General features: G+C 44.2%; 3 protein-coding genes across 10 annotated transcripts in view; 1 reads left to right on the top strand and 2 right to left on the bottom strand.

Annotated features, from left to right (window-relative positions):
- Positions 1–718: 718 nt before the first annotated feature.
- The window catches only part of TTC38 (tetratricopeptide repeat domain 38), a 92,816-nt gene continuing 65,707 nt past the window's right edge, over positions 719–27,827 (top strand). For 2 of the 4 annotated variants that reach the window (XM_081191027.1, XM_081191029.1), the window contains exon 1: positions 3,655–3,955. In XM_081191027.1, the coding sequence (XP_081047153.1) occupies positions 3,827–3,955 (129 nt within the window). In that variant the 5' untranslated portion in view covers positions 3,655–3,826. Of the gene's footprint in view, positions 2,167–3,654; positions 3,956–15,860; positions 16,008–27,827 lie in introns of those variants that run through there. The other 2 variants (XM_081191028.1, XM_081191026.1) reach the window with 2 other exon arrangements.
- On the bottom strand, positions 3,075–15,752 carry CDPF1 (cysteine rich DPF motif domain containing 1). 2 transcript variants are annotated; one of them, XM_081191081.1, is made up of 4 exons: positions 15,548–15,752; positions 7,332–7,548; positions 5,552–5,663; positions 3,075–3,294 (listed from the first exon to the last, which is right to left on the bottom strand). In XM_081191081.1, the coding sequence occupies exons 2-4, from the start codon at positions 7,442–7,444 to the stop codon at positions 3,136–3,138; spliced, it is 384 nt and encodes a 127-aa protein (XP_081047207.1). In that variant the 5' UTR covers positions 7,445–7,548; positions 15,548–15,752; the 3' UTR covers positions 3,075–3,135. The 2 variants fall into 2 exon arrangements, with proteins under 2 accessions (XP_081047207.1, XP_081047208.1); XM_081191082.1 differs by lacking the exon at positions 15,548–15,752 and adding an exon at positions 14,518–14,536.
- PKDREJ (polycystin family receptor for egg jelly) lies at positions 14,800–27,456 on the bottom strand. Of its 4 annotated transcripts, none has more exons than XR_014007364.1 (2): positions 18,398–27,271; positions 14,800–15,005 (listed from the first exon to the last, which is right to left on the bottom strand). XR_014007364.1 is itself a non-coding variant. In XM_081191010.1 (2 exons), the coding sequence occupies exons 1-2, from the start codon at positions 26,555–26,557 to the stop codon at positions 18,212–18,214; spliced, it is 3,096 nt and encodes a 1,031-aa protein (XP_081047136.1). In that variant the 5' UTR covers positions 26,558–27,456; the 3' UTR covers positions 18,124–18,211. The 4 variants fall into 4 exon arrangements, 1 of the variants encoding a protein (XP_081047136.1); XR_014007365.1 differs by having other exon boundaries at positions 14,800–15,033; XR_014007366.1 differs by lacking the exon at positions 14,800–15,005 and adding an exon at positions 18,124–18,228.

Genomic DNA, 27,827 nt, shown 5'->3' on the forward strand with positions numbered 1-27,827 from the left:
CTCACAGAGGATCACGCTAGCCAGCGATCATTAAGTAAAAGTCTTTATTGAATTACAGTTTCCATTCTCACGCTGCTGCGCGCAAACTCTACGTCTAGTAGCTAGATCGGCGAAGCTCCGTCTGAGTCTCCGCCCCGTGAGCACCAGCTTAATATCCTAGCCTTGCTCCACCTTTTCCGCCTGACTGTCCTCCTCTGGGTCCCTCTACCCCCCGGGGCCTCCTCCTTCCGGGATTCTTCTGACGCTGACCCGGACCCTCCTGCCTCCTTGCGCCGGGCTTTAGGACCTGGTTCCCTTTCGGGGCTGCTTACTGCGCCGCCTTCCTCTGCATTTGAACTTGGCGCGCGCGCCCAACCTTCCACCTTCCTCTTAACCGTTTCTTCGCTCCCCGATGGAGGTGTGGCCACTCCTGACTCATGCCCTCCCTCCTGTGGTGAGCTGCCAGCGCTTCCCCCCTGGCTCCCTTCCTCTTCCCTGCTTCCTGGCGGTGACGCTGGTCCCGATTTCCAGCTGCTCCCCCCTGAGTCCCTTCTGGCTCTATCTTCCTGGGGTGCCCCCCTTGCCCTGGCCACTGGTGCTCCTTTCTGTGAATCCTCTGATTCACTGGAAAGACTAGGAGATCTCGGGTCGTCGTCATCACTCATCTTTTCTTCTGCCTCCTCCCCTTCGCTCTCTGTTTCCTCCCTTGCCCGTGCCTCTGCTCCTAAACCCCTGACAGTTTTGTAAGTTCCACTTTATTTGCTTGTAGTACAAAGATTAAATCTATAGCAGAAATCACTTAAATTGCACTTTCTACTCTAAAATGCATATTTCTATCATATGCTGCTGCTTAAAGTTCAAGGCTTACACAGAACTTGTCACATAGGCTGCTGAACTTTTGTGTGACTAGAATTTGTGGCTCCATTGTATAGAAGACATGCTATGTGTTCAGCAAATTTTGCACTAAGATGACAAGCCACAATCTTGAAAATTTCCTGCAGAATCCCCAGTGATGTGAACAGGAGATACCAAAGAGAATTTATTTTCTCTAAAATTCAATAGTTTTGCATTTTATTTTATTTTTTTAAAGTTTCTTTACAATTAGATTATTGGGATTTTGTATTTGATCTTTCTTGGGAGCCTAATTTAGGATGTTTGATCTCTTTGCTCATTATTCCCCCAATTCATTTGAGACTTCTGAAGATGGTAGTAAAACATGTGCTGTTAAAGAAAGCTTGTAATGTGTGACCTGTTTGACACTAAGCAAGTTATTCAGTCTTGGGATTGGGACATATTCTGAAAGTCAACATTTGCCAAGTCAACCCCTGAAAGTTACACTCTGCTAAAATAACATACAGGGTTGTTGTTAGCCAATCATAAATATAGCGTGCATTTTTAAAAAACAATCCTACAATAGCATGACTTATTTGCTACCCTCTGGTGGTGACATTTAACACAGTAGCAAAATTATATGCACGTTACTTTGAGATATGTCCCTCTGTTTTCAAGAGGGCTCACCTCCCAGTGTTTTGTTTTTTTAGGATTGCACCTTTAGGATGCCTCCAGGTATGTGTGTGTTGTGGGATCTGTGCTCTCAAACACAAGGTTTTTTGCTGCATCCATATGACATCATTGTAATCAAAATGCCAGCCCACATTTTCCCCATTTAATTTAGTGTTCTCTTTTCTGGGGTAAGTGTAAAAACACCACCACCACCTGTTGTCAATGACCCATTTGCAATTTCTCAGCAAAACCTTTATGGTATGAAACCCCTATGTGGTGCTCTACTACATCACTTAAATTCATTGCACCTATGCAATATTTATCTATGAAACACCCTTAAAATGTAGTTTAATATCCAATAGCCAAGATGTTCAAGATTGACGGAGAGGAAGGTCATTCTGTTGATGTGTTTGGATAGGCTGTGTGTGCTAAAGAGAGATAAGACTGGTCATGCAATGGTTATTAAAATACAGCTCCAACACAAGCAGATTTCTGCAGTCCACATAATTTGCATGGCTTTGCTTCCCCCTAACGTTATTAATTCATTTTATCCTTTTTTGCATAATTCTGGTTTTGCCAGTTGTGGAGAAGAGCAAAGGCACTGAAGATCTGCCCCTCCCAAATCACTGGGACTCTTCCTTTGCTTCACTTCCCAGCTTTCCGAAGCAATGTCTACAATTGCAGGTCTGTATTTGCAACTGAAAGAGGGTGAAGTCTTCCTTTTAACATAGCAAGCAAAATGAAGAATGGTGTACCCTGTATCCTGTTCTGTACTTTATGGGAGTTCCTGTGCAATTGCAGCTTCTACGGAGCCTTAGGAATGGGCTTGGTCCTTTAAGTGTAGTTATTTCAATGCAGGCTTCCATAGTCATCGGCTGATAGATATGGACTGCTGAATTGTACCTGAACTACACTGAATGAGGCAGGATCTTGGTAGTTTTATTTCTTATGTTTTTAACCAGCCCTTCTCCAGCATACCTACTGGCTACTGGCTATGACAATGATTGACATAAAGGGGTAGCAAATGAGCTGCCTTGCGTGTTCAATTTAACCAACACAATTTTCATTGTTGAGCTGGAGGATTTAACTATTGGTAACACCCCCTGGCATAATTATAAGATTTTAGCAGCAGGAAAAATTCTGAAGTACAGTTAAATGTGGTGATAGCACAGAGAAGTTGGAGTCATACTGAAAGTCATGACGACCCTTCATTGCCCCCAGGTGGTAAGTTTTTAATAAAATATGCAGAGAGGTGATAGAACAGTCATAAATGCTCGTTAGTTATATGTATGGTAATCACAGTTCATTATTCTTCTAATCTGGTGATAAAACTTTCCTGTTTAATCAATCAACAAGTCTAAACAGGAAAACAGCTCTGTCTGATGCTGCTCAGGCTTGTTTCCTTACTTGCAGTGCAAACTTGTTCAGTGCATGCCTACTGTTTAGTCAGAAGCAAGCTGCACTTTCTTCACTGGGGCTTTCTGCCATGGCTGGGCTGCCTGGGGCTGATGGATGCTCTAGTCCACAACACCTGGTGGGCGAAAATTAAATCCTCCATCTGAACTATCATATAAAAACGGTTCTAGAAGAGATTCATCAGACACAGCTTTATATTTATTTGTTACAAAAAAACACACTTGGGCCAAAAGCAACCTAGTTTTTCTTCAAAGTCCTGGAATCTCCCTTTTTTGAAGATTGGTGTTGAGAATGAGTTTTCTTTTCCAAATCTTGCCTTATTTCCACTGGAAACTCATTTAAGTGTAACTTAAGACAGGGAAGGCAGAATCTTTTTGCGTAGAAAAGGCTACAGTCCTGAAAAAGAACAGAGAAATTCCTAAACTCACCAAACTTAACACATTACATCTACTCTTATGTATGGCCCCAATCCAGCCAAAAGGTTAGTCCAAGTGCTTTTGATGAGGCATAGTTGTGACTAACTCGTTTCTTAGCTTTGAAACTCAAAGGACTCGACTGCTCCTAGAATCATAGAATCATAGAATCATAGAGTTGGAAGAGACCACAAGGGTCCTCCTGCTCTAGAACCCCCCTTGTGCTCAGCAATGAAGATACATACAGATCCAGCCACTTCTTAAGATTTAACAGCCAGTCTTGCCATCTGGGGTGGCTTGCGCTCCACCTGCTTGTATGAACTCTTTTAAACGTTCCTCACAAGCAGCCTCTGTTTGTTTACTACATTTTACTACACCCATTTTCAGCAAGTGCAATACACTGCTAGGCCCACACCCAATGGAGCAGTAGCTCGGTTGCAGCTGGATTGAGGGTGACTAATTAATGAAGGGAAATATAAGATCAAAGGTTTCTTTAATCCAGCAGGTGAATTAAGATGCCCACAATCCTCCTCCACTTAAGGAAATCGTGGTCAGAAGACGTGGTGATGGTCACTGGCAGAGCAGTCCAACCCTGTTCATGTCTACTCAGAAGTCCCACTATGTCCAGTAGAGCTTTCTCCCAGGTAAATGTGCACAGGATTGCTTTTTAATTTTTAAAAAAATCTGCAAATCCATAGTCTCTCAATGGCTAAATGGAAGCTCCAAGGTCAGAGGCAATGAAAAGCTGAATACCAAAAGCTGTGGGCAAACAACACAGCAACACTATTCTTGCTTTCAAGCCCTGCTCACCATCTTCACTGCAGCCTTTATGGAAGCTTACCTCATGCTCTCTAGCCATGTGGAACTACCACTCCCATCACCCCTGACTCTTGACCAGGTTGAATGGGGCGGGTGGGAGCTGGAGTTCAACATATGCAGGGAATCAGAGTGCAGAAGGTTGACCTATGGCCAACATTAATGGACCCTTGGCTGACTGCATAGGGCTCCCTGGTCAATTACAACTTGTGCAAGGTCTGTATAATGAGCCTAAATAAATATATTTTGCTATAGGCCAATGAAGGGTGTAAGATCTGTTCCAGGAGGAGGCCAAAACTGATTCCTATCAGACTTGCTTTGAACAAATCTGGAATCCTTAGCTCAATATCATTTTAGAGAACTGGAAGCGGGGAAAGAAATGGGTTATGAATTACGTTTTTCGGAGAATCTTACAGTTGGAAGGGAAACATTTAGCATGTAGCAGATGTGATGAAACAGTTCCTCAAGTTGCACAACTTGGGAAAATCCGTTTTTCCTGCAACGCCTCATAATGGTTCCTTATATCCACAACTCCTTCAAGTAAGGGCTGCTTGTCATGACGCAAGGTGTAGCATTGTGGCTATAGGAGATAACATCCAGAGAAGCTTGCAACACCAAAGCAACCCACAGATCTTCATCACAAAAGAAGCCAAACAAAGCTCAAAAGCTAAGAAACAGTCTCCCAAAAGGACTGTGCCGTTTGCTATGTCCTGTGCAAACGATAATAAATGGCAGAATTCTTGTTGCCCCCCCAAAGCTCTAGAAACACAGCCTAGGGGAGAAGTGCTGGGGGCCTCCTCAAGGGACACTCTCAATGCTTCAGCAAAATCCAATTTTTAGGATTCTTTGGAGGAAGTCACAAAAATGAAAATGGCATAAAACCAATATACATTTGTAGTATAAGTATTCCCTTCATGGTCAAATCAACCAGGCATTAGGTATGGTATGTTGCTATGGTGAGCAATGTAAATAACAGGCTCACACTGGGCACTGTGACCGGTACCAACTGTCCTGAGATCACAAACACACCCACCCAGTAGTTAAGTTCCTGCAGTTCCATGGCATATTTATGAACATTCAAGCAGCTGAAGGGCAAGTATGAGATGGCCACTTGTTCACCTGCTGGTGAAGACTTTCTGTTGAGCCTGGCAGGAGATTCACAGAAGGCCCGGGAACAGAATGACCCTGAACTGTTGATAAGAAAATGACCAGAGAAAAGGAGCACTTAAGGTGTTGATCCTTCAGAGGGCCATTAAAAAAACTGAATTATGGAACTGTATTTTGAAGTAGGATATAAAAGGTAATGGCAAAGCAAGGGTGGAAAAAAGGTTATGTTCCACTTGGCTTGCTTTTCAGCCTCTAGGTCACAGCCTATGAAACTAACATCAGAGATATAAATGCAGCAGGCATCACGTGCTACTTACTGTGCCAACACACACATGCTTGCAACACAAACTGCACTGAGATCCAAGTATAAGGAATTTGTCCTTGTCAGAGGTGAATGGATCCTTCATGACATAGCATTCCTCCAGAAGGCTGGGAAAAAATCATTCCACATTTTAAAGAGATAGCACTGGCAAGGAGCAACTCACATTCCCATATCCAATCTTAAGGATCAGGTCAGTGGCTAATATTCAACAGGGACTGTATCTGTACTGAGTAGAGGGCTGCAGGGCTAATGGCACTGAGTCGGGGCAGAGCCAGAGGAGAGGCATGATGCCCTTCTCACAGGCATTCCATTCACCACTGTGGGAAACAGCATACCAGACCTCCCTCAAAAGTGAAGCTTTGGCTGAATCCTTCCCTAAGCTCCCCTCTTCAGCTGACTTTCTCAAGACAAAGGCAAAGGCTCCAGAGCGCCACACCCCCTCCCAGGAAGAACCACAACAGTGGGGATGTCGGGAGTTGCTTTCTTTCCGGCCTTCAGCAACCAACTCCGTGCATGAGCCAAGACACAGGCAAATAGGAGTGAGCAGCTGAGGTGCAAGACAAGAGAAGGGATCTGCCGGAGACGGCAACCGTTTTGTGCCCTCTCAGGAATTAACCTGCTGTTTCCAAAGGACAATTCTCACACTCCAAAAGGGCACAGAACAACTTGCTCCTGGCTCCAACCCTGCCTGCCTTTGGCAGACACCAGATGCTGAATGCTCCAGGGACCAAAATAGATTTTCTCATCATGAAACTAGGGGACTCTTGAATGCAGCTGAAAAACAGTGAAGGGTCACTGTGAGGCAAAGGAACAGTTTTGTTTATCACTGACAGGTAAATTGAAAATGATCCTTCTCCCTGCAAAAAGTAAGGGATAGAAACATGGTCCCCATTAAATATCAAGCTCTCAATAAAACTGTGTCCCATGTTAGATGGCAGCAGTTTCCGCTGTCTTATTAGCAAGCCATTCTTGAATCCATAATGCAGGATTCTGCAACCTGGTGCCCTCCAGATGTTTTGACGACAACTCCCTTCAGCACAGGCCAGCATGGCCACTGCTGACTGTGGCCGCTGGAAGTTGTGGCCGAAAACATCTGGAGGGCATCACTTTGCAGTAAGGCCAGAGCTATAGGTCACACTCTGGAACTTTCATTCTCAGTTCTCAGGAAACAGTGAGCAGACCTCAGGATTTCTAGCAGGGAATTCTTGAGACCCTCACCAAGTAGAATTTCTGGATCTCTTGAGAAGTGAACTTATAAGAACCAGTTGTTCTTTGATCCCTGTTTGCCACATTCCTACTTTATGTGGCAAGAGGCCCGACATCAGTTCATCTTGAAGGTGCCACAAGCCTCTTTGTACTTTTTTGAAAGCAAGACTCCTCAAACATTTCGGTCCTAGCTACACATTTGGCAAAAAACACATGACTGGGACTCCCTTTCTCTGTGCAGGTGCAGACCTAGTTTTCAGAAGACACAGGTGTGGGGAGGTGCTTACACACAGAAACTGTTACTTTTCCCAATTTCATAGGAAAATCTGCTTGGGGTGTAGCAAGGAGAAAGCAGCAGACAAAGGAAGGGAAGGGAAGCTGGGGACCACCCATCACGGCTGCTCTGCAAATCACTGCAAAAAGAGACCAGGTGGCTGAAATTCCCATCTCTGGGCTAGTCACTGGCCCTCGGCTACATGGCATTGATCATTCAAAGGAGCTGCTTGCCATAGTGGAGATACTATCATTGGTGGACAGCACAGGGAGTAAGTGGTAAGAGATGTACTTACGTAACACAGGCAGCATTTGGAGGTTTCTGTCCGTAGTAGCTGTACGGGGCAGTTAATCCACACAACTCACACTCAAAAGTGCCACAGCACTGGGACTCCTTGCTGCACTTCATCTCAGAATGCTGCCGACCAAATGCCCAAACAGATGGATTTGTACGTGGAGCCACTCAGCTGGTCCAGGACTGCCCAGAGTGGTCCACATGTGCTGCACCTGAAACTGAAAGCTAGACTTGTATTAGCAGCACCCCATGGCAGGGGGAGGGGGACCAATCACAGTCCTGGGTCTTAATTACCTCCAGTGTCAGCCTTGCATCTGGCTGGCCACCATACGGGGAACAGAAGGTGGGGTGAGGTGGGCTTTTCATTTAAATAGGGATCTTCTCATCTGCTCAAAACAGTCAGCCGTTTCATAACATCTCAAAGCAGCCAGTGTGGAATTAAGATGGGAGTTATTATTTGCTTACTCTGAAAATGTTGGAACTCATGTCACCAAATATTCTGGGGTTAGCAGCTGGGGATAAGACAAACCTAGAACTTTTGAGTGTTCAAAGCAGACGCAACAAAGAGTGAGGAGGAAAGGCCTCTTCCCCCAACAGGTACAGAAGAGACAGCAGAGGAAAGGAGGCAGGGAGGAAGAGGAAGAATGACGGACAGGCCTGGTTACACGAGCGCATGGGGATCAGGTTACAGGTTTTAGCTTATTCATTACTACAATCTTGTAGATGAGAGTATCTCCATATTGCACTTTGTAGGCATGTGTAGGACACATGAGTGCTAAGGCTAAGGAGTTATAATACCTTGCCAAAGATCACCTGTAAATTCATGCCAGATATGAGATTTGAAGTGGGGACTAAATAGAGTGGTACCTCGGTTTAAGAACAGCCCTGCTTATGAACTATTTGGTTTACGAACTCTGCAAAACCGGAAATTGTGTCCCGGTTTGTGAACTTTACCTCGGTCTAAGAACGGAATCCGAACGGTGGAAGGGCATCAGCGGCGGGAGGCCTCATTAGGGAAAGTGCACCTCGGTTTAAGAACGGTTTTGATTTAAGAACGGACTTCCAGAACAGATGAAGTTTGTAAACCGAGGTACCACTGTATTGACTATGCACCAAAACTCTCAGCACTTACAAACTTAGTGTACCTGGGAAATAGGTCAGAAATCTCCTTCTGGTGTTCTAATTTTGAATGTATAGCAGGGATTGGTGTTGTTGTTTAATTAAAAAGAAATGGAGGTGGAGCATTTAGTCGCAACAGGGCTGTGTTGTGCAACTGCTGTGACAGTCTAGGTGGCTCCACGTGAAATCCTTAAACGAGTTAACCATGATTGGTGTAGAGTATAATGAGATTTCACTGAGAAGATAGCATGATGTTGAACCAGTAGGAGACTGTCATTATCATACAACTATTTGCACTAGAAGACATGCTATTTACCACCATGCGCCCAGTTTATATGCTCAACCAACTGAGGGTTGTTATTTCCACAGGGTGGGAGCACTGGGATACAATGCTTGAACATGCTGGGCCAATGTCCTTCACCCTCAAAAGTGTTGTGGGGGGAGGGGAGGATAGTCACACAAATCAGGCCTAAAGGCATAGAGGCCGATGCATGTCGTGCCCACATAACACATGTGCACTGCTGGGAGGGAATCTTCAGGCATGTGGATGTGTGAGCTGGGCGCCAGTAAGGATGGAGGTTCCTTCCAGAAGCTCTCTTACAAATCCAAATAGAACAGCAAAGTAAAGTGGGCAGGTATCGTGTTTTACTTGCTTCTTATCTTCTTATGCAACCCTTTAAGAGTGACTATTTTTACGTGGCTTTTAATTCTCCACAGCTGCTCTTTATCAGCTAATTGTTCTGCATATTAAGGAAGCACAAACAGATGTACTTTGCACAGACAAGCCTGAACTGAATCTTGGGTTTATGTCAGGGAGGCCTTCCATACCCTTTATTTAATTTTACCAGATTAAATTCATACTGGCACTTGTGGCCTTCCTCCGCTGCAGGGAGTTCGCACACATGGTTATTTAAATGCCAAGGAGGACCAATTAGCATATTTACAGCATTGGATAGCAGAGTGTTCTCAGGATCAAGCTGCCCCCATCTACCCCTGAAGGTGTAAACTGCCTCCTCACCTCCATTCAGACATGATTAAAGGGGTCTCCAAGATATTAGAAAGTAGGAAATGGGATGCAACAAAACCCTCAAATCATGTTGTTAGAGAGCAATAAAATAAGAAGTTAGAAGAGAACACACATTGTATTAGCTGCATATATGCCAACCATAGCATGCACATAGAATCATAGAATCATAGAGTTGGAAGAGACCACAAGGGCCATCGAGTCCAACCCCCTGCCAAGCAGGAAACACCATCAGAGCACTCCTGACATATGGTTGTCAAGCCTCTGCTTAAAGACCTCCAAAGTAGGAGACTCCACCACACTCCTTGGCAGCAAATTCCACTGTCGAACAGCTCTTACTGTCAGGAAGTTCTTCCTAATGTTTAGGTGGAATCTTCTTTCTTGTAGTTTGGATCCATTGCTCCGTGTCCGCTTCTCTGGAGCAGCAGAAAACAACCTTTCTCCCTCCTCTATGTGACATCCTTTTATATATTTGAACATGGCTATCATATCACCCCTTAACCTCCTCTTCTCCAGGCTAAACATGCCCAGCTCCCTTAGCCGTTCCTCATAAGGCATCGTTTCCAGGCCTTTGACCATTTTGGTTGCCCTCCTCTGGACACGTTCCAGTTTGTCAGTGTCCTTCTTGAATTGTGGTGCCCAGAACTGGACACAGTACTCCAGGTGTGGTCTGACCAGAGCAGAATACAGTGGCACTATTACTTCCCTTGATCTAGATGCTATACTCCTATTGATGCAGCCCAGAATTGCATTGGCTTTTTTAGCTGCCGCGTCACACTGTTGGCTCATGTCAAGTTTGTGGTCAACCAAGACTCCTAGATCCTTTTCACATGTACTGCTCTCAAGCCAGGTGTCACCCATCTTGTATTTGTGCCTCTCATTTTTTTTGGCCCAAGTGCAATACTTTACATTTCTCCCTGTTAAAATTCATCTTGTTTGTTTTGGCCCAGTTCTCTAATCTGTCAAGGTCGTTTTGAAGTGTGATCCTGTCCTCTGGGGTGTTAGCCACCCCTCCCAGTTTGGTGTCATCTGCAAATTTGATCATGATGCCCTTGAGTCCATCATCCAAGTCGTTGATAAAGATGTTAAATAAGACCGGGCCCAAGACAGAACCCTGTGGCACCCCACTAGTCACTCTTCTCCAGGATGAAGAGGAACCATTGATGAGCACCCTTTGGGTTCGGTCAGTCAGCCAGTTACAAATCCACTGAGTGGTAGCAGAGTCAAGACCGCATTTTACCAGCTTCTTTACAAGAATATCATGGGGCACCTTGTCAAATGCCTTACTGAAATCAAGGTAGGCTATATCCACTGAGTTCCCTTCATCTACCAGGCTTGTAATTCTGTCAAAAAATGAGATCAGGTTAGTCTGACATGACTTATTTTTCAGAAATCCATGCTGACTATTGGTGATCACAGCATTCCTTTCTAGGTGCTCACAGACTGTTTGCTTAATGATCTGCTCCAGAATCTTCCCTGCTATTGATGTCAGACTGACTGGGCGGTAATTATTTGGGTCCTCTCTTTTCCCCTTTTTGAAAATAGGGACAACATTTGCCCTCCTCCAGTCTGCCGGGACTTCGCCTGTTCTCCAGGATTTCTCGAAGATGACTGCCAGTGGTTCTGAGATCACATCTGCCAGTTCTTTTAATACTCTTGGATGCAGTTCATCTGGCCCTGGAGATTTGAATACATCTAAACTAGCCAAATATTCTTGTACTGTCTCCTTAGTTATTCTGGGCTGTGTTTCCTTTGCTGAATCATTTGCTCCAAATTCTTCAGGTCGGGCATTGTTTTCTTTATCGGAGAAGACTGAGGCAAAGAAGGCATTGAGGAGTTCAGCCCTTTCTGTGTCCCCTGTTTGCATTTCACCATCTTCTCCTCTGAGTGACCCCACTGTTTCTTTGTTCTTCCTTTTGCTACGAACATACCCATAAAAGCCTTTTTTGTTGCTTTTAACCTCTCTAGCAAGCCTGAGTTCATTCTGTGCTTTAGCTTTTCTGACTTTGTGTCTACACGTGCTGGCTATTTGTTTGAATTCCTCTTTGGTGGTTTCCCCCCTTTTCCATTTTTTGTACACATCCTTTTTTAATCTTAATTCAGTTAAAAGTTCTTTAGATAGCCACCCTGGCTTCTTTAGGCACCTTCCATGTTTCCGTCTCATTGGTATTGCCTGACGTTGTGCTTTTACTATCTCCCTCTTAACAAACTCCCAGCCATCATGAACTCCCTTTCCTTTTAGTATTGCTGTCCATGGGATCTCACCCAGCACTTCCCTAAGTTTTATGAAGTCGGCTTTCTTAAAGTCAAGAAATTGAGTCCTAGTATGCTTGGCTGCTCCTTTCCGCTGTATAGTAAACTTCAGAAGAGCATGATCACTCGCGCCTAATGATCCTTCCACTTCTACCCCACTAACCAGGTCATCAACATTGGTTAGGACCAGATCTAAAATGGCTGTTCCTCTTGTTGCTTCTCCCACTTTCTGGACAATGAAGTTGTCTGCAAGGCCAGTGAGGAATCTGTTTGACCTTATGCTCTTGGCTGAGTTTGACATCCAACAAATATCCGGGTAATTGAAGTCCCCCATTACTACTATCTCCCTTCCTTTTGCATGCTTGGCCATCTGTTCCAGGAAGGCATCATCTATGTCCTCCGTTTGGCTTGGGGGATCTATAGTAAACTCCCACAATGAGGTCTCTGTTATTCTTCTCTCCCTTAATTTTGACCCAAATGCTCTCACATTGGCTTTGAGGTTCTAAATCTTGGATCTCTTCACAGGTATACACATCCCTGACATATAACACCACTCCTCCTCCTTTCTTGTCTGGTCTGTTTCTCTGAAATAGATTGTATCCCCCCATTATTACATTCCAATCGTGGGACTTATCCCACCAGGTTTCAGTGATGCCTATTATGTCATATTTAGTTTGCTGTACCGAGAGCTCAAGCTCATCTTATTTCCCATGCTTTGCGCATTAGTGTACAGACATTGAAGTCCATTAATCATTCCCCCGTGTCTCTTATTTAAGGATTTTTTCCTCCCACCACTAGGTCCGCGTGCTGTTTGCTCCATTTGGTCTATGACATTTGGATGATCATCTTCATTAATTGATAGACTCCTACCTTCAGGAGCACTGTCTCCCTCCCCCACATTAGTCAGTTTAAAGCCCTCCTGATGAGGTTTCTGAGATTTTTGGCAAAAACATTCCTCCCAACCGTTGTGAGGTGCAGCCCATCACTTGCCAGAAGTCCATCTTCAAGAAACTGCAGTCCGTGATCTAAGAATCCAAACCGTTCCTGTTTACACCATTTGCGAAGCCAGCTGTTCACTTCCACTATTTTCCCCTCTCTCCCTGGGCCACGTCGTTCAACTGGGAGGACAGACGAGATGACAATTTGTGCATTTAGTTGCTTCAATTTCCTGCCGAGAGCCTCGTAGTCTCTTTTGATCTTCTGGAGGCTATTGCTTGCAGTGTCATTGGTTCCCACATGAACCAAGAGGAAGGGGTATTTGTCAGTGGGTTTTATGATTCCTTGCAGTCGTTCAGTTACATCTTGGATCTTAGCCCCGGGGAGACAGCACACTTCCCGAGACATCTTGTCAGGCCCACAGATCACTGCTTCTGTTCCCCTCAGTAGGGAATCCCCTATCACCACTACACGCCTCCTCTTGGGTTTGGTCGGGGTTCTTCCGTGAGCTGTCCGTTCCAAGGTCGCCTGCACATTCCCTGAGGACTGACTTTGCTGCTCGTCTTCATATACCTGATCGACTGTAATGAGGGAGAGATCCTCAAATGGAGTCTGCTCTTCGTCTTCCATGCTAGGGGAGAGGACCTCAAAGCGATTGTGTATTTCTAAACAATCAGAGTGAACCCTGGGCCTCCTACTTCTTTGAGTGATGTCAACAAAGAGACATCAACGGCAAAACATGGAAGTCAGCTATTTTATCAACTCTTAGTCAATGAGGAGGGGAAATATGTGGACTACCATGTAAATCAATAAGATTGGGGCCTGTAAATATTTGGAGTTGGTGTGCTCATCATCATTTTTTCATTTATTGGTAATTATATTAAGTAACTCAATTTGCAAATGTAAAATGAAGGTATCAGATATTTATTTTTTAAAAGGGGTGTTGCAATGCTAGCTGAGGGAGAAGTGACAGGGATAATCCCATATGCTCAGCTGGTTGTAACCCACCAGCATTTGTGGAGCTGACAGCAGGCACCTCCTTCTTTTCTGAATCTGTGCTCTGCCTCAGAAACAGAGATGGAGAGGTGCAGGCAGGTGAGAAAGACCAAGAGCATGAATTTGTGACCTGTGAATGGGAGGGAGAGAGGAAGAGGCATGTGTGGTGATGAGACCGGTTCCAGCAGGACCTTGCAGACTTACCACCTGACGCTGGCTGGGTGTGAAGAGCAACAGCAAACGACCCTCTTCTAATTTTGTTGTGCCACAAACCCCAAATAGCAGCCAGTTTGTGGTACCCGCAGCATTTTCTCAAACTCCACTATGTGCCTCTTGGTCCACAAAGTTTGGCAACTCCTGCAGTCAAGGTCGGGAGCTCATTCAAGAATCCCATGAATGCCAGAGGATGCCCTGCGAAGGTGTGAGCACCGCTGCCCTCTAGAGGCCTGGAACAGAACTTCCCGCTGCGCATCCCGCCCCCCCCCCCCGTGGAAACTCACCAAGCCGGCCATTACATTCTGGTTGCAATTCCATGATTGACAAGGGCATGTCTCTCTCCACACCTGTTTTTCGTAGACCTGGCAGCAATAAAACTGCTAGCACATTGGCAAAGTGAAGCGGGGGCCGCTATGGTTTCAAATTGGATGGGGGGGGCGCATGTTGAAACCACTGATGACCCTCGAAGGGAAGGAAGAGACACTTGTGCAACGCGCAGCTCCGAGGGCAAGAGGGAGACGCGCCTCCGAGGGCCAAGCGTCTCCTCGCTCGCTCGCCAAACCTCTTCCCCACCTGGCGCTTCCCGGCAGCAAGGCGGGCCCCGATTCTGCCCTAGAGCAGTCGAGTCCGAAGTCTCACTTACGCTCGGGGCTCCCTGGCCGAAGGGGCCGCTTCCAGCGAGGAGGCACCAAGTCTCTTTGCGCCCACGTTTTGCTGCTGCAAACCAAAGACCTTTACTTCCGAGGAAGTAGCGGCCAGGACCAGGCAGCTGCCAGCAGAAAGAGAAGGCGTGGCTTTAGCTCATGCTCATGGCGACGCCCCTTCCCTTCTTAAGTCAGCTTCGAGTCAGAGCCGCCTGCAAAAAGGAATGCAGAGGCCGCAGCAGCGCCGCGCGGCTCTCCTCTTTCGGAGGCTCCGCCTCTGCAGCCCCTTCCTGGGCCTCGGATCCGGCCCCGGCCCCTCCTTTTAAAGGAGCGGGAGAGAAAGGCTCCCGTCCGGGAAGCAGAAACGTTGCAGTCGCCCCGCGGGGAAGCAGATGCTTCTCAGGGCCGCCTGGACGTCTTCAGATTCTGCGATAGTTCCCTTACTGGGACGCAAGTCCCACTTACAGGACTTCATTTCCGAGCAAACCTATAAATAGCACCAGCGGAAGTGAAGTCTGCAAGCAATAAAAAATACCCATTGGAATTAAATCCCGCTGAAATGGACAGGTCCAGGCTCCATGTAAATGATAGAACTGTAGAGTTGTCCAGTCCCCTGCAAGGCAAGAATCTAAACTAAATCATGCAGGTGATAAAAACCAGTGCAGTTCTAGTTCCTCCACAGGTATAAAATAAACCTGGCTACACCAGTTTTTGAGGGAGGCGGAATTCAATACATTTTCATCAAATTTCACATTATCATAATAATAAATTTATTATTTATACCCTGCCCATCTGGCTGGGTTTCCCCAGCCACTCTGGGCAGCTTCCAATGGAATATTAAAATACAATAACCTATTAAACATTAAAAGCTTCCCTATACAGGGCTGCCTTCAAATGTCTTCTAAAAGTCTGGTAGTTGTTTTTCTCTTTGACATGGGGAGGTTTTATTATTATTATTATTATTATTATTATTATTATTATTATGCATTGAGTGATTTTCATTGACACTAAATGCAAAGAGATTTTCACCTTGTTCCTGATGTAGATCTTCACTCAGCCTCTAGTTCCCTGGCGGGGGGGGGGGGTGCCATTTTCTGGTTCGCCTCTGGTGCCAAAATGTCTTGGGCTGGCCCTCAATAAGAATGCCTGAATAGATCTTCCCTGCAGGCTCATTGGCAACGTCTCTCTAGAGAGGAAGAGAGACTGCTGCTTCTTTTCCTTGCTCCTCTCAGAGCTCGCTTGCTTGGAGAGGGTGGGTAGGCATGCATGTGCCGGCAGCGGCAGCAGGAGGGCCGGGAGCCCTAAGAGTTGGCAGTGGGCCCTCAGCTGAGGTGTGGGTCTTGGCAAGTGGTTAGTGATGCTGACTGTCAATGTTGACTCTGATTACAAACACACCCCTGTAGCAGCTGCCCTTGGAAATGCCCACACTACTTGGAGAATTGGGGAGCTGCAGGTGCGAAACAGTAAGCTCAATGCAAACTTTAAAGAGGTATCATTTTGTAAAGGTTCAGCTCTAATTCTTCAGTAAAGATAAACAATAGTTCTTCAGTAAAATCTGCAGATAGGAAAACTTGGCTCGACTGGCTAATTTTAGCCAGGATTCTGTATTCTGTTGCTTTGGCTCCTAGTTTGATTGTTAAGACATGTGATGATGTAACTTAATAGTTTCCCCTCCTATCATAAGTTTTTTTCCTCATTTCCAGAAACATTTCTGGTGGCCACTGCAAAGCCTCTGAGGTGGAGGGCACTAATTTGGGGGTGGCATCCACACAACATTGTGCTGGAGTCAACAGCATCCCATTTCTCCCCACCCTTCCTTGGGGGAGGGGATCTAGTTGGTGCAGTTAAGGGTGGCGTAGGGGCAAAAGCTTCAAAGCTGCAGCTGTTTCAAAGTGGAACCATTTGATTTGGGGAGGCGGTTGATGTCTGACGTGTTTTGTGGCATTTCTTGGGAGAGCTGCTCTACTGCCATGCTTCCTCAGCTCTGGTTTGGCACAGCTATCCAGCTATCTATCTATCTATCTATCTATCTATCTATCTATCTATCTATCTATCATCTTTGTAGCAGTGGAGCAGGACTTGTGCACCATTAAAAAGTCTAACCTGGAATTTTGCTGCTCAACTCTGTTGGTGTGTGTAAAGTTTGCAAAACAGGTGAGGCATCAAAGGTGCTTGGGGTGAAATGGGCTGGCTCCTCAGCAGTTCCTCCTTCCCTTCCTGCAGAAACCAAGTCTGACTGGTTGTGATTCTCTTGTGGCACTGGTGGGATGTGTTTGTAAAAGGAAAGGGGCAGTAGGAAGGGGGACAGCAAGGAAGGGTCAAGCAAGCCCTTTGCCCTTTGCCCTGTAGCCTCAAACTGCCCACTCAGTCCACTACACTGGGCAAGGGAATGACGACAAGCACTGTAAAACATTCCGGGCTGGGCTTGTTGCTGGTGGCCAGGTTCTGCTCAGCTCCTATTTAAGCACACACACGTGCAAGGGCAGCAAGAATTGTGCACAACAATTACACAATCCATGGTACACTCAGATGCTTTCCGTGGCCAGACAATTACAAACAAATACTCCTAGCTTGGTCATTTTTGTACATGCTCTGTGAAGTGCAGCATATGGGAAGCGTGGAGAAAGGGCAGGGAGGGAGGGGGAAATAGGCACTTTCAGTTATGCGCCATGCATTGGTGGTGCCTGGATACCATAGATGTAAAAATGTATAAATCTGTAAGGAATGGTGCTGTGCTAAATGATATTCTGATAAAAGTGGAATGAGAAGGTAAAGAAATCAGCAATTTCCATCCAAAAGCACCTTTACATCTGTAAAAGGAATGGACCCCCCCCCCTGTCTATACCAAATGCCAGAATTTCAGCTAGTGTGGAAGTAACATAGGCAGAGCATTTTATGTCCTGTCTCATACTAGACTTTTAGTGTTCAATATTTATTGGACCACATATGTACCACATTTCAGTTTGCTAAGTATACCTAACCAGGTTCAAAGGAGTTGCAGGGTTGCATGGGCTAACCCCATTGCTCCCATTGCTGACACACCGATTGCCCCCCCCCCACTCACCCAGGAGCACATGCAAACTGATGTACACATGCAGAGCTGCTCCATGGCAAAGGCTGGTGGTGATGGTCCTGGCCCAATCAGGAACACCTCTTCAGAGGAAGCCCTCTAGATGTGTAGTTTTACTTCTTATGTATGCTGAAGACACAGTTGCTAGGGGTGCCATGAGCAGGGGTTGGGGTAGCCTTACACAATAGGGTTCATCTGAAATAGCTTTAATAACCCATGAATTAGTGGGCTGGTCTCTAGATTCAGTAGCATATATGCTGCATTTGTCAACATGAGTACTGTACAGTCTGTGCACACCATAGCTATTTGCATGCTCAGCTGCATCTGCATAAGCACATGCATGGCACAGTAGTCCTACAAACATATGGGGTACAAAAGATGAAATCAAGGGCAATGTGTTTCATTCCTGAATGCTATTACCCCTCATGGCTCTGCAATTGATCCAGCCTGATATTAAGAATGCCACAAAGCAATTGTAAAATAATAGTAGTAATGACACACAAATAAAATAGTGAAGCAAACAAAACGCCTCATGCATATGACAGGACAGTTTTACTGTTAAGGTTACAGTCTTCCTCTTTGGCAAAAAGGCACTCATTACACTTCACACACACCCTCTCATCTCAAACATTGTATATTGCTGTATTTTAAGAGATTAAGAGATAATAAATTAGATCACCCAAATGAAATCTCTATTTGAAACAACAACAATAATAACAGGGTTTTTGAGTGCAGGATACATACACCAAAGACCTGTTCCCCAACCCTTTCCTACAGTTTTATAACACCCTCCCTCCTTGTTTTCTCACCTGACAAGAGAGGTTGAGGGAGGCACGGGTGGAGGTGTAAGAAACTGAGGTTACACCGATACTGGTTCTTCATCCAGACTAGTGGTATGGGAGTGCTTGCAGTTAATTAAGTGTAATCATTCCATAATAGCTTCTGTGAATAAATGGGATGATGTGGAGGGTGGCACTGAAAAGCAGTTTCATTAGGAATTAGCACTGGTTAATATTCGGAGCAATCCATTTTTCCTTACTTCTTCCTTTCTGTCTTTTTAAATGTGCAGTTTTCATTCAGTTTTGAAAAAGCCAGCTTAAGAATCAAATGACAAGATAAACCATTTTTTTGCCGTTTATTTTTCTGGCTTTGAGCCCCAGGTGGTGGGTGCTTTTCCTCTCAGGATGCCCAAACAGAACTCTGTTGAAAAGCTCTGCATCAGCTGTGGAGGCTGACCTGCAGATTACAAAAAACCAGACCCTGCGAATCTTATGAAACAGAAAATTCACTACCTCTGCTTCATCAGAAGGCTCTTCATAGACGGGTTGCTTCATGTCCTCATAGGCAGACATAATCACAGCTTGAAATAAATTGATCAAAACGCAGATCATCACCATCATGAATGAAGCTAGAAAGAGACCCCCCAGAATCCTATTGGATGTAAAGGCAGTGTCTTTAAAAGCCGAAACACAGTAAGAGAATACTGTCTGAGCAGAATGAGTCATTGTGTTGTAATTCCATTCGTGTTGTCCAAATACCAGGTAACCAAAAGCCATGTATACAAAGAAGTACACCGCCACCACTAAAGCCATAGAACAGATGCCAGGAAGGGCTGCTAAAATAGATCGCTGAGCCAGGCGCACATCGTAAAAGAATCGGGAATACCGGAGAGTTTTCAAGACTATGAGGAAGACCAAGAAACCCAGAGTTATCCGCAATGTTTGATCAACATGGGAAACTTTATGGAATGGAACAAATTCATCTGGGTGAAGTAAAAACAATTCTGTTATTGCAGAAGCCAATTTAAATTTGAAGGCAAGCTGCAAAAGGAAGAAGACACACACACCCTTTATCCCAAAATTAATTAAATTTGAAACAGTTTTTATGTATTTTAGCCTTTGTTGCTCCACCACAGAAAATTCATCGATGATGTAAAAGACAAGAATATAGCCAACAGCTATATAGACAAACTTTTTCATACCACTTAGCTGCTTGAAAATGGGGAGTGTGTATGAATGGATCATCAAGCTTGTGTTAACAGGGCCTAAATTAGAAATCTCAAATACAACTGAGATACTGCAAAATAAATCGACATCTGGATTAAAAGTTGTCATCTCAACTATCAGTGCCCAGGTATTTTCATCAAGCCAGCTGCTCCCTTTTAAAGCACTGATTCTTTTTGTTGAGTTATGCAGTTGCTCTTCTGGATAAAAATCAAAAGTGTATCCTCCTGCTCCATAAGTGTTTAGTTCTCCATATGAATTATATTGCCAAGGATCAGGGAGGGAGTGGTAAGTGAAGCCTGGAAAATTGGCAAAATTATTTGAAACAGACCTATTGGCTGTGTTTGCCCAAGACCCAAAGTGGTTTCTTTGCTCTTCACTGTCATGGCCATACTTGTGAAGGCAATGGCTTGTACTAATCACAAATTTATGTACAAAACTATGTGGATAGAAACATTCTTTTATTGTATTCTTTGCTCTAACTTGCCGCATTCTGGGTAACCCAAGGATTTTGGACCAGGTATCTGAAAGATAGGATGGTTTGTTATTGTTGTGGATCAAAGGCAGAAAGACATTGCTAAGCCAACTGTAAATGTGCTCTATTTTAGTGATACTTGAAAGCTCCGGAGAGAACTTGTTTTGAATATCCTGGTTGTAGTAAAAACTAGCAGTGTTTTCCATTGAGTAAGCAATGTTTAAAACAAGAATTAAAAAGACAAAGTGACATATTATGTCCTTTATGAAAATGAAAGCTTGTTGTTCAATCTTCTGTTTTTTCTTAAAAATTGTGATTTCATCCTCTTCCAGGGGTTGGTAGTGCTTGGTACCTCTCGCTCTAACGAGATCATAATGCAATTCTCGCATATCATCAGCATCCATCGTTGCATCTTCCAGATTAATCTCTAAGAAGGTGTTTTTGCTTGACCATGGAACATTTTCACAGTATTTGGGATAAAGTGTCTCCAAGGCTGAAAAAATCCCTATGGTCAGAGTTTGAAGCAAAAATACACATGCAGAAAAAGAGATGGTGGATGCCGTTAGCCACTCGAACGATGTTTCATAGTCATAGTGCAGACCATAAAATATGATAAAAAATGATGACACGGCAGATATGACCAAGGCCACCACCCACAAAATAGATTGATTCCACCATGAAAACACTATTTGTGGCTTTCTATAAAAGAGCATGTGGGGAATATTTGGTGGTTTTATCTGAGGATACATATTCTTTACATAATTATTACTAGAATTGATATTGGGCTTAGAATCTTGGGTTATGTCCTCTTCTGTTGCAATTACATTTGCATCACCCTCAGAAATTGTGCAGTTGGTCCAACTTTTTCCTGCCTGTCGCCATTTTATCTTTTTTGATTGTTCCAGTTCGGATGATTCTGAGACACTGGAAGGCCTCCTTGGGAAATTAGGTCCTGGGATGTTTGAACCAGTTTCTACAAGGTACCACTTCTGCAGACGCTCCTGCCAATTTCTAAAGTCCCCAGACATGAAAGCAGAGTATTCTGGAGGGTAGGTCTCCATTGCATTCAGTGGTGAAGGTTCCTTCTGAGAATATTTCAGGGAAGCTGTTACAATCATTTGCAAAGGAAAAGCAATGAAAGCACTTTGGATTCCGATTATTATGGATCTCAAATATTGTAACTCTTCAGGAAACATGTTTCGATCCTCATCTGCGTTGAAGAACATAACGTTGATAAGCAGGATGCACAATAGTATTGCTAAACAACAAGAAAGCCGTTGAAGCCTGTTCAAAGAAGTTGTACAGACAGGAGCAAAGATCGAGAACCATAAGTGACAATCCACCAGGTCATTGGCAATGTTTATCATTAAGAAATCAATTTTGTTTAAAGGTGCTGCTGGCTGAGTAACAACTAATGTCCTCTCTATTAGGCCGTCTGCCTTGTCAAGAGCAAACCATTTCCGGCACATGAACACCCAAGACTGTTTGGAGTATATGTTTTCCACTTGGACTCTACTCAAGAACCAATCAGGGGAAGAACCTGCGTTATTGTGCCAGACTTGAAGGCAATAAACTTCTCCGAGGTCATTCTTACTCGTCAAGAGAAAAGTATCAATGGCCCCTCGAAGAAAAGTCGGGTGTTTGGGGTGCCTTAAGCAATGTACGTCACTGACAGCACTTTGGCCAATTAGCTGAATAAAAACATTGGCTGTGGTTGCCGCTCCAAAACGGCTGCCTGTGTATATTGTGACCAGGTAGCACACTTGATCAAAAGGATCATTGTCTGGCAAGACTATGGCATGGTCTCTGCTCTTCAAATCGGCCCTATCTTTTCTTATTGTCCAAATAGCCAAGAAGATGTATACTATCAAAATGAAAAGTACCGTCAACATTGTCACAGGATTTTTGTCGTTTTGGGTTAACTGGACCTTTTTCATTTCTACTGGACTGGGATATGCAGTTACTTCTCCAGCCAAAAAGTTGATGTTATCTCTGTAGGTTCTTCTTGGCTGAGAATTTGCAGTCCTTGGAATACGCTTTTTGCCTGTGCAAATGCAATGTAATTTTTGCCAACTGGTCTGAGGGCCAAGGCTGCAGAGGTCTTCTTTCCAATGACTTTGGACTCCATCCATGTGTAAGCAGTTGGCAGTAAAAATCACAATGCCAACTAGCTGACTTACAGAAAGGTCGGATTGTAAAACAATGGATATGTTCAATTGTTTTGCACTGTTGCCTTGGAATATTGTTCTGAGCAATGTCTGGGAAAGACAAAATATGTACGGAGTCTGAAGTGCACAGCCATTATTACTGGAGCTATTTCTCCTTGGTATTGCAGGTTTGTTATGGAAAATACTAAAAGCCGCTACAGCAAGATTGCTGTTCCTTAAACCTAGGTATACAAATGCCTGGAAAGTGACCTTTAGTTTTGGCATAATCTGAATGAAAATATCTTTGGAATTCTTACAGACTTCAAAACTAAATTCCCCAGTTGTTTTAGGGAGTTTGCTGCCATGTCCCATCATCAACTCAAAGATGACAGTTTCTTCATTTTTTCTGGTCATTATAATTTCTGCTGTATCAGGCATGATTCCAAGCATGTCGCCATTAGATTTGGTCCCTGTCATCTTGAATCCAGTCACCATTGTGCCAATGTTATCTGTATTTGGCAACCAAGGAAAAGGATTCTTGTCAAACTCATAGACAACAGTGGAGATCACAGCATCCACTGGTAATTCATTGTTCTCCTGTCTCATTTTGGGATAAAAGCAGTTCCTGCAGTCTTTTCTCTTTGAGAAAGCACTGACAACATCCCACTTTTCATCTTTTCTTAATGTGATGCTCCAACCATTGGCTTCCATAATAGTTTCACTCTCTCCAGGAACTTTACCTTGTAAAATTAGGTCCGCTAAAATCTCACTGACAGAGATGGTTTCCTTAACCCCATTTTTGTGAACAGTTCTATGTTCTAACAGAGCAGCTTTCAGGACATTGGACAACCCTGCAAAAATACTAGTGCAAAGAACCTCTGTTTCTTTAGAACCTAGCTTGTCATTGCTCTGCATTTTCACTTCTTCACTTAAATCTTTGAGTTTTCTGATGGCAAGTAGTTGTGATCTCCTATTTATTTCAGTGGTTTCCTGTGTTATCTGAGAAATACTTGAGATCATTTGGTTTGTCCCTGTTACGTCTATTGTAGGGATAGCTGCAGACCTATTTAGAAGGATTTCCCGTAGTTCAGTTTTAGAGGAATGAAATTTTTGCAAGGTTTCAATATCATTTAAAGTAGAAGCCACCATGTAGACAAAATAACCTGCCCTAAAATAGTCTCCACTTTTGAGAAAAGATGCTATTGGAGCTGTGGGTCCATGGGTTAAATCATGTAATTCATTTATTATGGCATCATTTTGCTTACCTTTCAATGGACTATTCACTGTTGTCTGTAAAGTTATTTGGGAGTATGCTCCAAGTGCATCATAAATTTCAACATATACTGTTAAAGCACCAGTGGGTAAAAAAGTTGGTGGAGTTTTAGGCTGATGCCCACAATACACAATTGTCCCCAATATACCGTTGTCTGGAGAATGTAGTCTAGTAGATGTCCATTTATCTGATACTGCTTTGACTTTATATGTAAGAGGCAAATTTTTATCTTTAAACCCACTACAGTGAACAATGAATTTTGTTAAGAATGACATTCCCATGGCAGGGCTAAGGACACACTTTCCCGCTACTGGTGGAAAGTTTACAAAAAATAAGTAACTATAGACTGATGACTCTCCTTTCCACATGCTCACTTTTAAAACAAGCATATATGATTGTTCTCTCATATTCACAAAACTCAAAGAACGTATACATAAGTATGGACTTGATCTCCCAGTTGTAGTCTTAGAGTCCCAGTCAAAATGTATTTCGGTGGAACTTGGTGAGAAAAGTGACCAGTGGTAGAGTGGTCTGCTAGATTTTCTGCAATTTAGACATTTACCAGAAAGACAAAATCTTTCTGTTGGTATTATTGACCTACCACAATTTTCAATACATGTGATATTCAGCATCAGTGCAGAGTCAGACCGCACATGTATCATTTGCTGAGCTTGAGCTGTTCGGCTTCCTTTTTGAACTACCAGGAGAAAATAATAAACAACATTTTCCTGAAGCGTTTTGGGTAGAACTGTTTGAACTGGGTCAGAGGAAGCTGTCCATTTCAAATCCACTTGTTCTGGATAACATTTTCCATTTCCACTTAAGATCATGGATGCAAAGTCTGTTTTTTGTTTAGTGCAGTACCAAGTAAATGTGAGTCCTTCAAGGGGCTGGGCTGCATCAGGATCAGAAGACGCAGATCCATCCAGAGTCCACTGGCTAGAAAAACCAACTGTCTGCGCAGCACCTCCAGCAATGACAGCCACAAGACTGCCTGGTCCAATCGCTACAAACACTGAATCAGAGTCTTCCACACTCTCCAAAGTATCCATTGCAATTAATTTCACTGTAAAATTAAAGAGGTACAAACCATAATCTAAGCTAGATGCAGGAACTTCTAACATGAGAAGATTTCTGCTTCCAATGCCAGGTGCATTAAATGGTTTTGACCAGTCTGGAGTACTGTTCACATCTTGGATTTTAAAGATTTTCCAGGTTAGGTCTCGTAGTTTAGAACCTGGACAATTCACCTCTGTGTCAGCAGACAAAGTAAATGGTACCCTTTTAATATGGTTTAAGATACAGTTTTTAGGATGAGGTTTCTGGATCTTCACTTTCTTAATTAAACAACTCATTTGAAGGCAAGTCACTGTGGATTCCACAGTCTTTGAAGCATAAGTGTGGACTGTAGCTTTCAAAGCAGCTTGAGTATCCCCAGTTCTTGTGCAGTTTACTTGGGCTACATACCCTGCATACAGGGCAGGGTTGAAAGGTAAAACTGTATGAGGAATGAATTGGGCAGCATTACTGACATGATCCCTGTAAGCATAGGTATTGTTCCAAAAGAGGTATTCTTTCCTTGAATCAAAATATTCTAAGTTGAAGGCCCACTTGAATTGAAGGAGAGGGTGCTGCACTGGAATAAACCACACAATATAGACCACACTTTGTAAAAAAGAAGGACCACTGTTGAAAATGTGAATCTCTATATCTTTCCTTGAAAAATAACTCAGAAGGGCTCCTTTCCTGTTAAGGTATAGATGTACACTGAACTTGTACCACCGTAGTTGAATAATCTCTATTGCAATCAAATAAGACAGAGACTGATGCTGATAGAAAAAGTAGTGCGTGCTTGAGAGGTTGCCAGAGGAAGTGGCAGCATTTCCTCCTTGGGCGAAATAGTAAAGCCCCTGCGTGCGGCTAAAAATGTAAGTGCCCATCTTGATTTTCTGTGTGTTGAGAGTGAGGTGCGCCCGGGGCTCACTCTTTGATGTTAGATTTAAGGTGGTATTAGAGTAACCAAGTTCTCCACCTAGCTCCCCAGAGGCCGCCTCGTCTACACAGAAGTAGATACTGGCCACTGTTTTCTTCCTGGAATGCTGTGGGATATGCACAACAGTGTAATTGTTCTGTAGAGCATACGGATTGTAGAAAGTAGACCAGACCCTTCTACCCTTAACATCCCATAGTCTGTAGGCCATTTTTTGGGAGTTGACAGGTAGGAGGCTCCAAGAGAGGCTGATGGTCTTATGAGAGATGCTGAGCAATTTGGAATGGGTACTGCAAATGTGTAGCAGAATGGGTTCCACCTGCAAATCGAGGCTAAGGCTAATCTGGGGCCTCTGCTTAATGTGGAGGGACGAAATATATATCCCTTGGTGCGTGTAATGCACAGTCAGGCGATAGCTGAAGAAGGATTTGCACTTGTGGTGCAGTTCACCACTATGGTAGTGGGCAAAGTGTGCAGAATCTGGATGATAGCTGGTGGGGAGGAGACGACCCTGCCGACTGCTGTAGTGATAACGCCAACTTGAAGTGTTGAGGTGTGCACACCAGCCCAGCTGCACCAGCTGCCACTCGTGGATGGGACGTGTGAGCGGCCAAAGCAGGAAGAGTTGGACATCCTGCCCAAACACTTCAATGCTCAGGTTGCGGTGAAGGCATGCAGGTGTTGTGCAGGAAGGTGACGCACACTGTATGAGGATGCAGCGGGATGGATGGATGTCTCCTCTTGCTAACTTAGGGACCAGCACTATCCGGCCTGACCAAAGAATCATATTACACATGAAAGCAACCTTCCAGTGCCAGCAGCAGTGAGCAGATGGTAATACTGTCTTCTGTTTCCCAGTCCTTGAAACAAATCTTACAGCTGTTAAATGATTATGCCCAGGATGCCCATCCTGCAGACATGAAGTCTGGAGTTTGTCCTCTTGTAGCTGATGGATGTAGTTTTGTTGGTCAGAGCATGTGACCAGCAATGGAGGTAGCAGTAAATAAGGGGTCATGGCTGCTGCATATTGAAAACGACCCCAGCCTAAGAAGAGGAGAGTGAAGAATAATAGAAGGTGCATCTTGAGGATGAGAAAAAAAACTTGGACCACAAGCAGCCACTATCTCCTGATAGCCCCAACTGCCATAGAGTGAATGACTGGGGATTCTAGAATTCTACTCATCACTGGGCAACCAGTATCCATGCTTCCCAGCTCATCAAAATAAAAATAAAAATCTCCGCCCTTGATCATAGTACCTGAACAGCAGCAGTTCACTAAGGTCTCAGGAAGATGGTTTTAAGAAGCTGTTTCTTAAAACCCCATAAATTCATCCTCCTCAGAGGAGGAAGAATGAAAAACACTACATAATTCCTCTGATGGCTGAAGTAATCCCCCACTCCAGTTTTTGGAATTGTGCCCTAGGCACTTCAGAGGACGCTGCAGCCTTTTGCTGAGGGAGAGGAGTAGATTTTATCAGGTCGCCCTCTTCTTGATTCTATCTCAGCACAGCCTGCCTTTTTCTGCAAGCACAATGTCTCTGCAGCACAGTCTATATGCTTAGACTCCTGCACTGCTTTCCTTGGACCCACAAGAGGGTTCAGGTATTGTTGCTGCCACCATCTCTGGCTCTGATGTCCTTCCTGGGTACAGAAGAGGAATAACTCAATAGCCCTTCAGCAGGGCTAAGGCTAGATATGCACCTGTGCCAGGAGTGAGGGTGCAAGGCCACCAACCACACAGCAAGCATTTTGGGTGGGAAACTGCAGTCAAGCAGTAGGACTACTCTGAGGCTTCCCCCCCCCCCCCGTCATGTCCTCTGATCACTCCCACCCGACAGCAGCAGCAAGGAAAGGGAGAACATGAAGAAAGGTTCTTTGTAATTTCATAAAGCTTTAGTGGAAAAAATAGCTGCAGAAGGAAACTAAATGTGGGTGGGGGAAGGCGCACAGCCACTCTGGAGGGCGAGGAGAAGGGCTGTGAGGGAGTAAGGCAGATAAGGCTAAAGTCAATTAGAACAAAGATAAGATCAGGAAATAAAAAGGCCCAGAGCAAATAAAAGGCTGGCTACTGTCAACAAGGCAGAGAAGAAAGCTGGAGATGTGCTGGCCCACTTCTCAGAAATCTCTGCTCCTTCCTTGTCATGTGACCAGGGATATCACCCGACCCAGTGCCTGAATGGCACCAGAAATAAATATGCCATTTAAAAAAATTAAAAATTAAAAGACCCAACGTGCAGCATTGATAGAACAAGTTAATTGTAAGTAGTCAACTGCTGCCTCTGCTGGGGTTGGGTGGGATTTCTGAATGTTGATTGTTGCTTCGTGTTTCTCATATAAATAAGTAAAAATAA

Source organism: Podarcis bocagei, assembly GCF_964188305.1.
Source record: "Podarcis bocagei genome assembly, chromosome: 4".
NCBI classification, from domain to species: domain Eukaryota; kingdom Metazoa; phylum Chordata; class Lepidosauria; order Squamata; family Lacertidae; genus Podarcis; species Podarcis bocagei.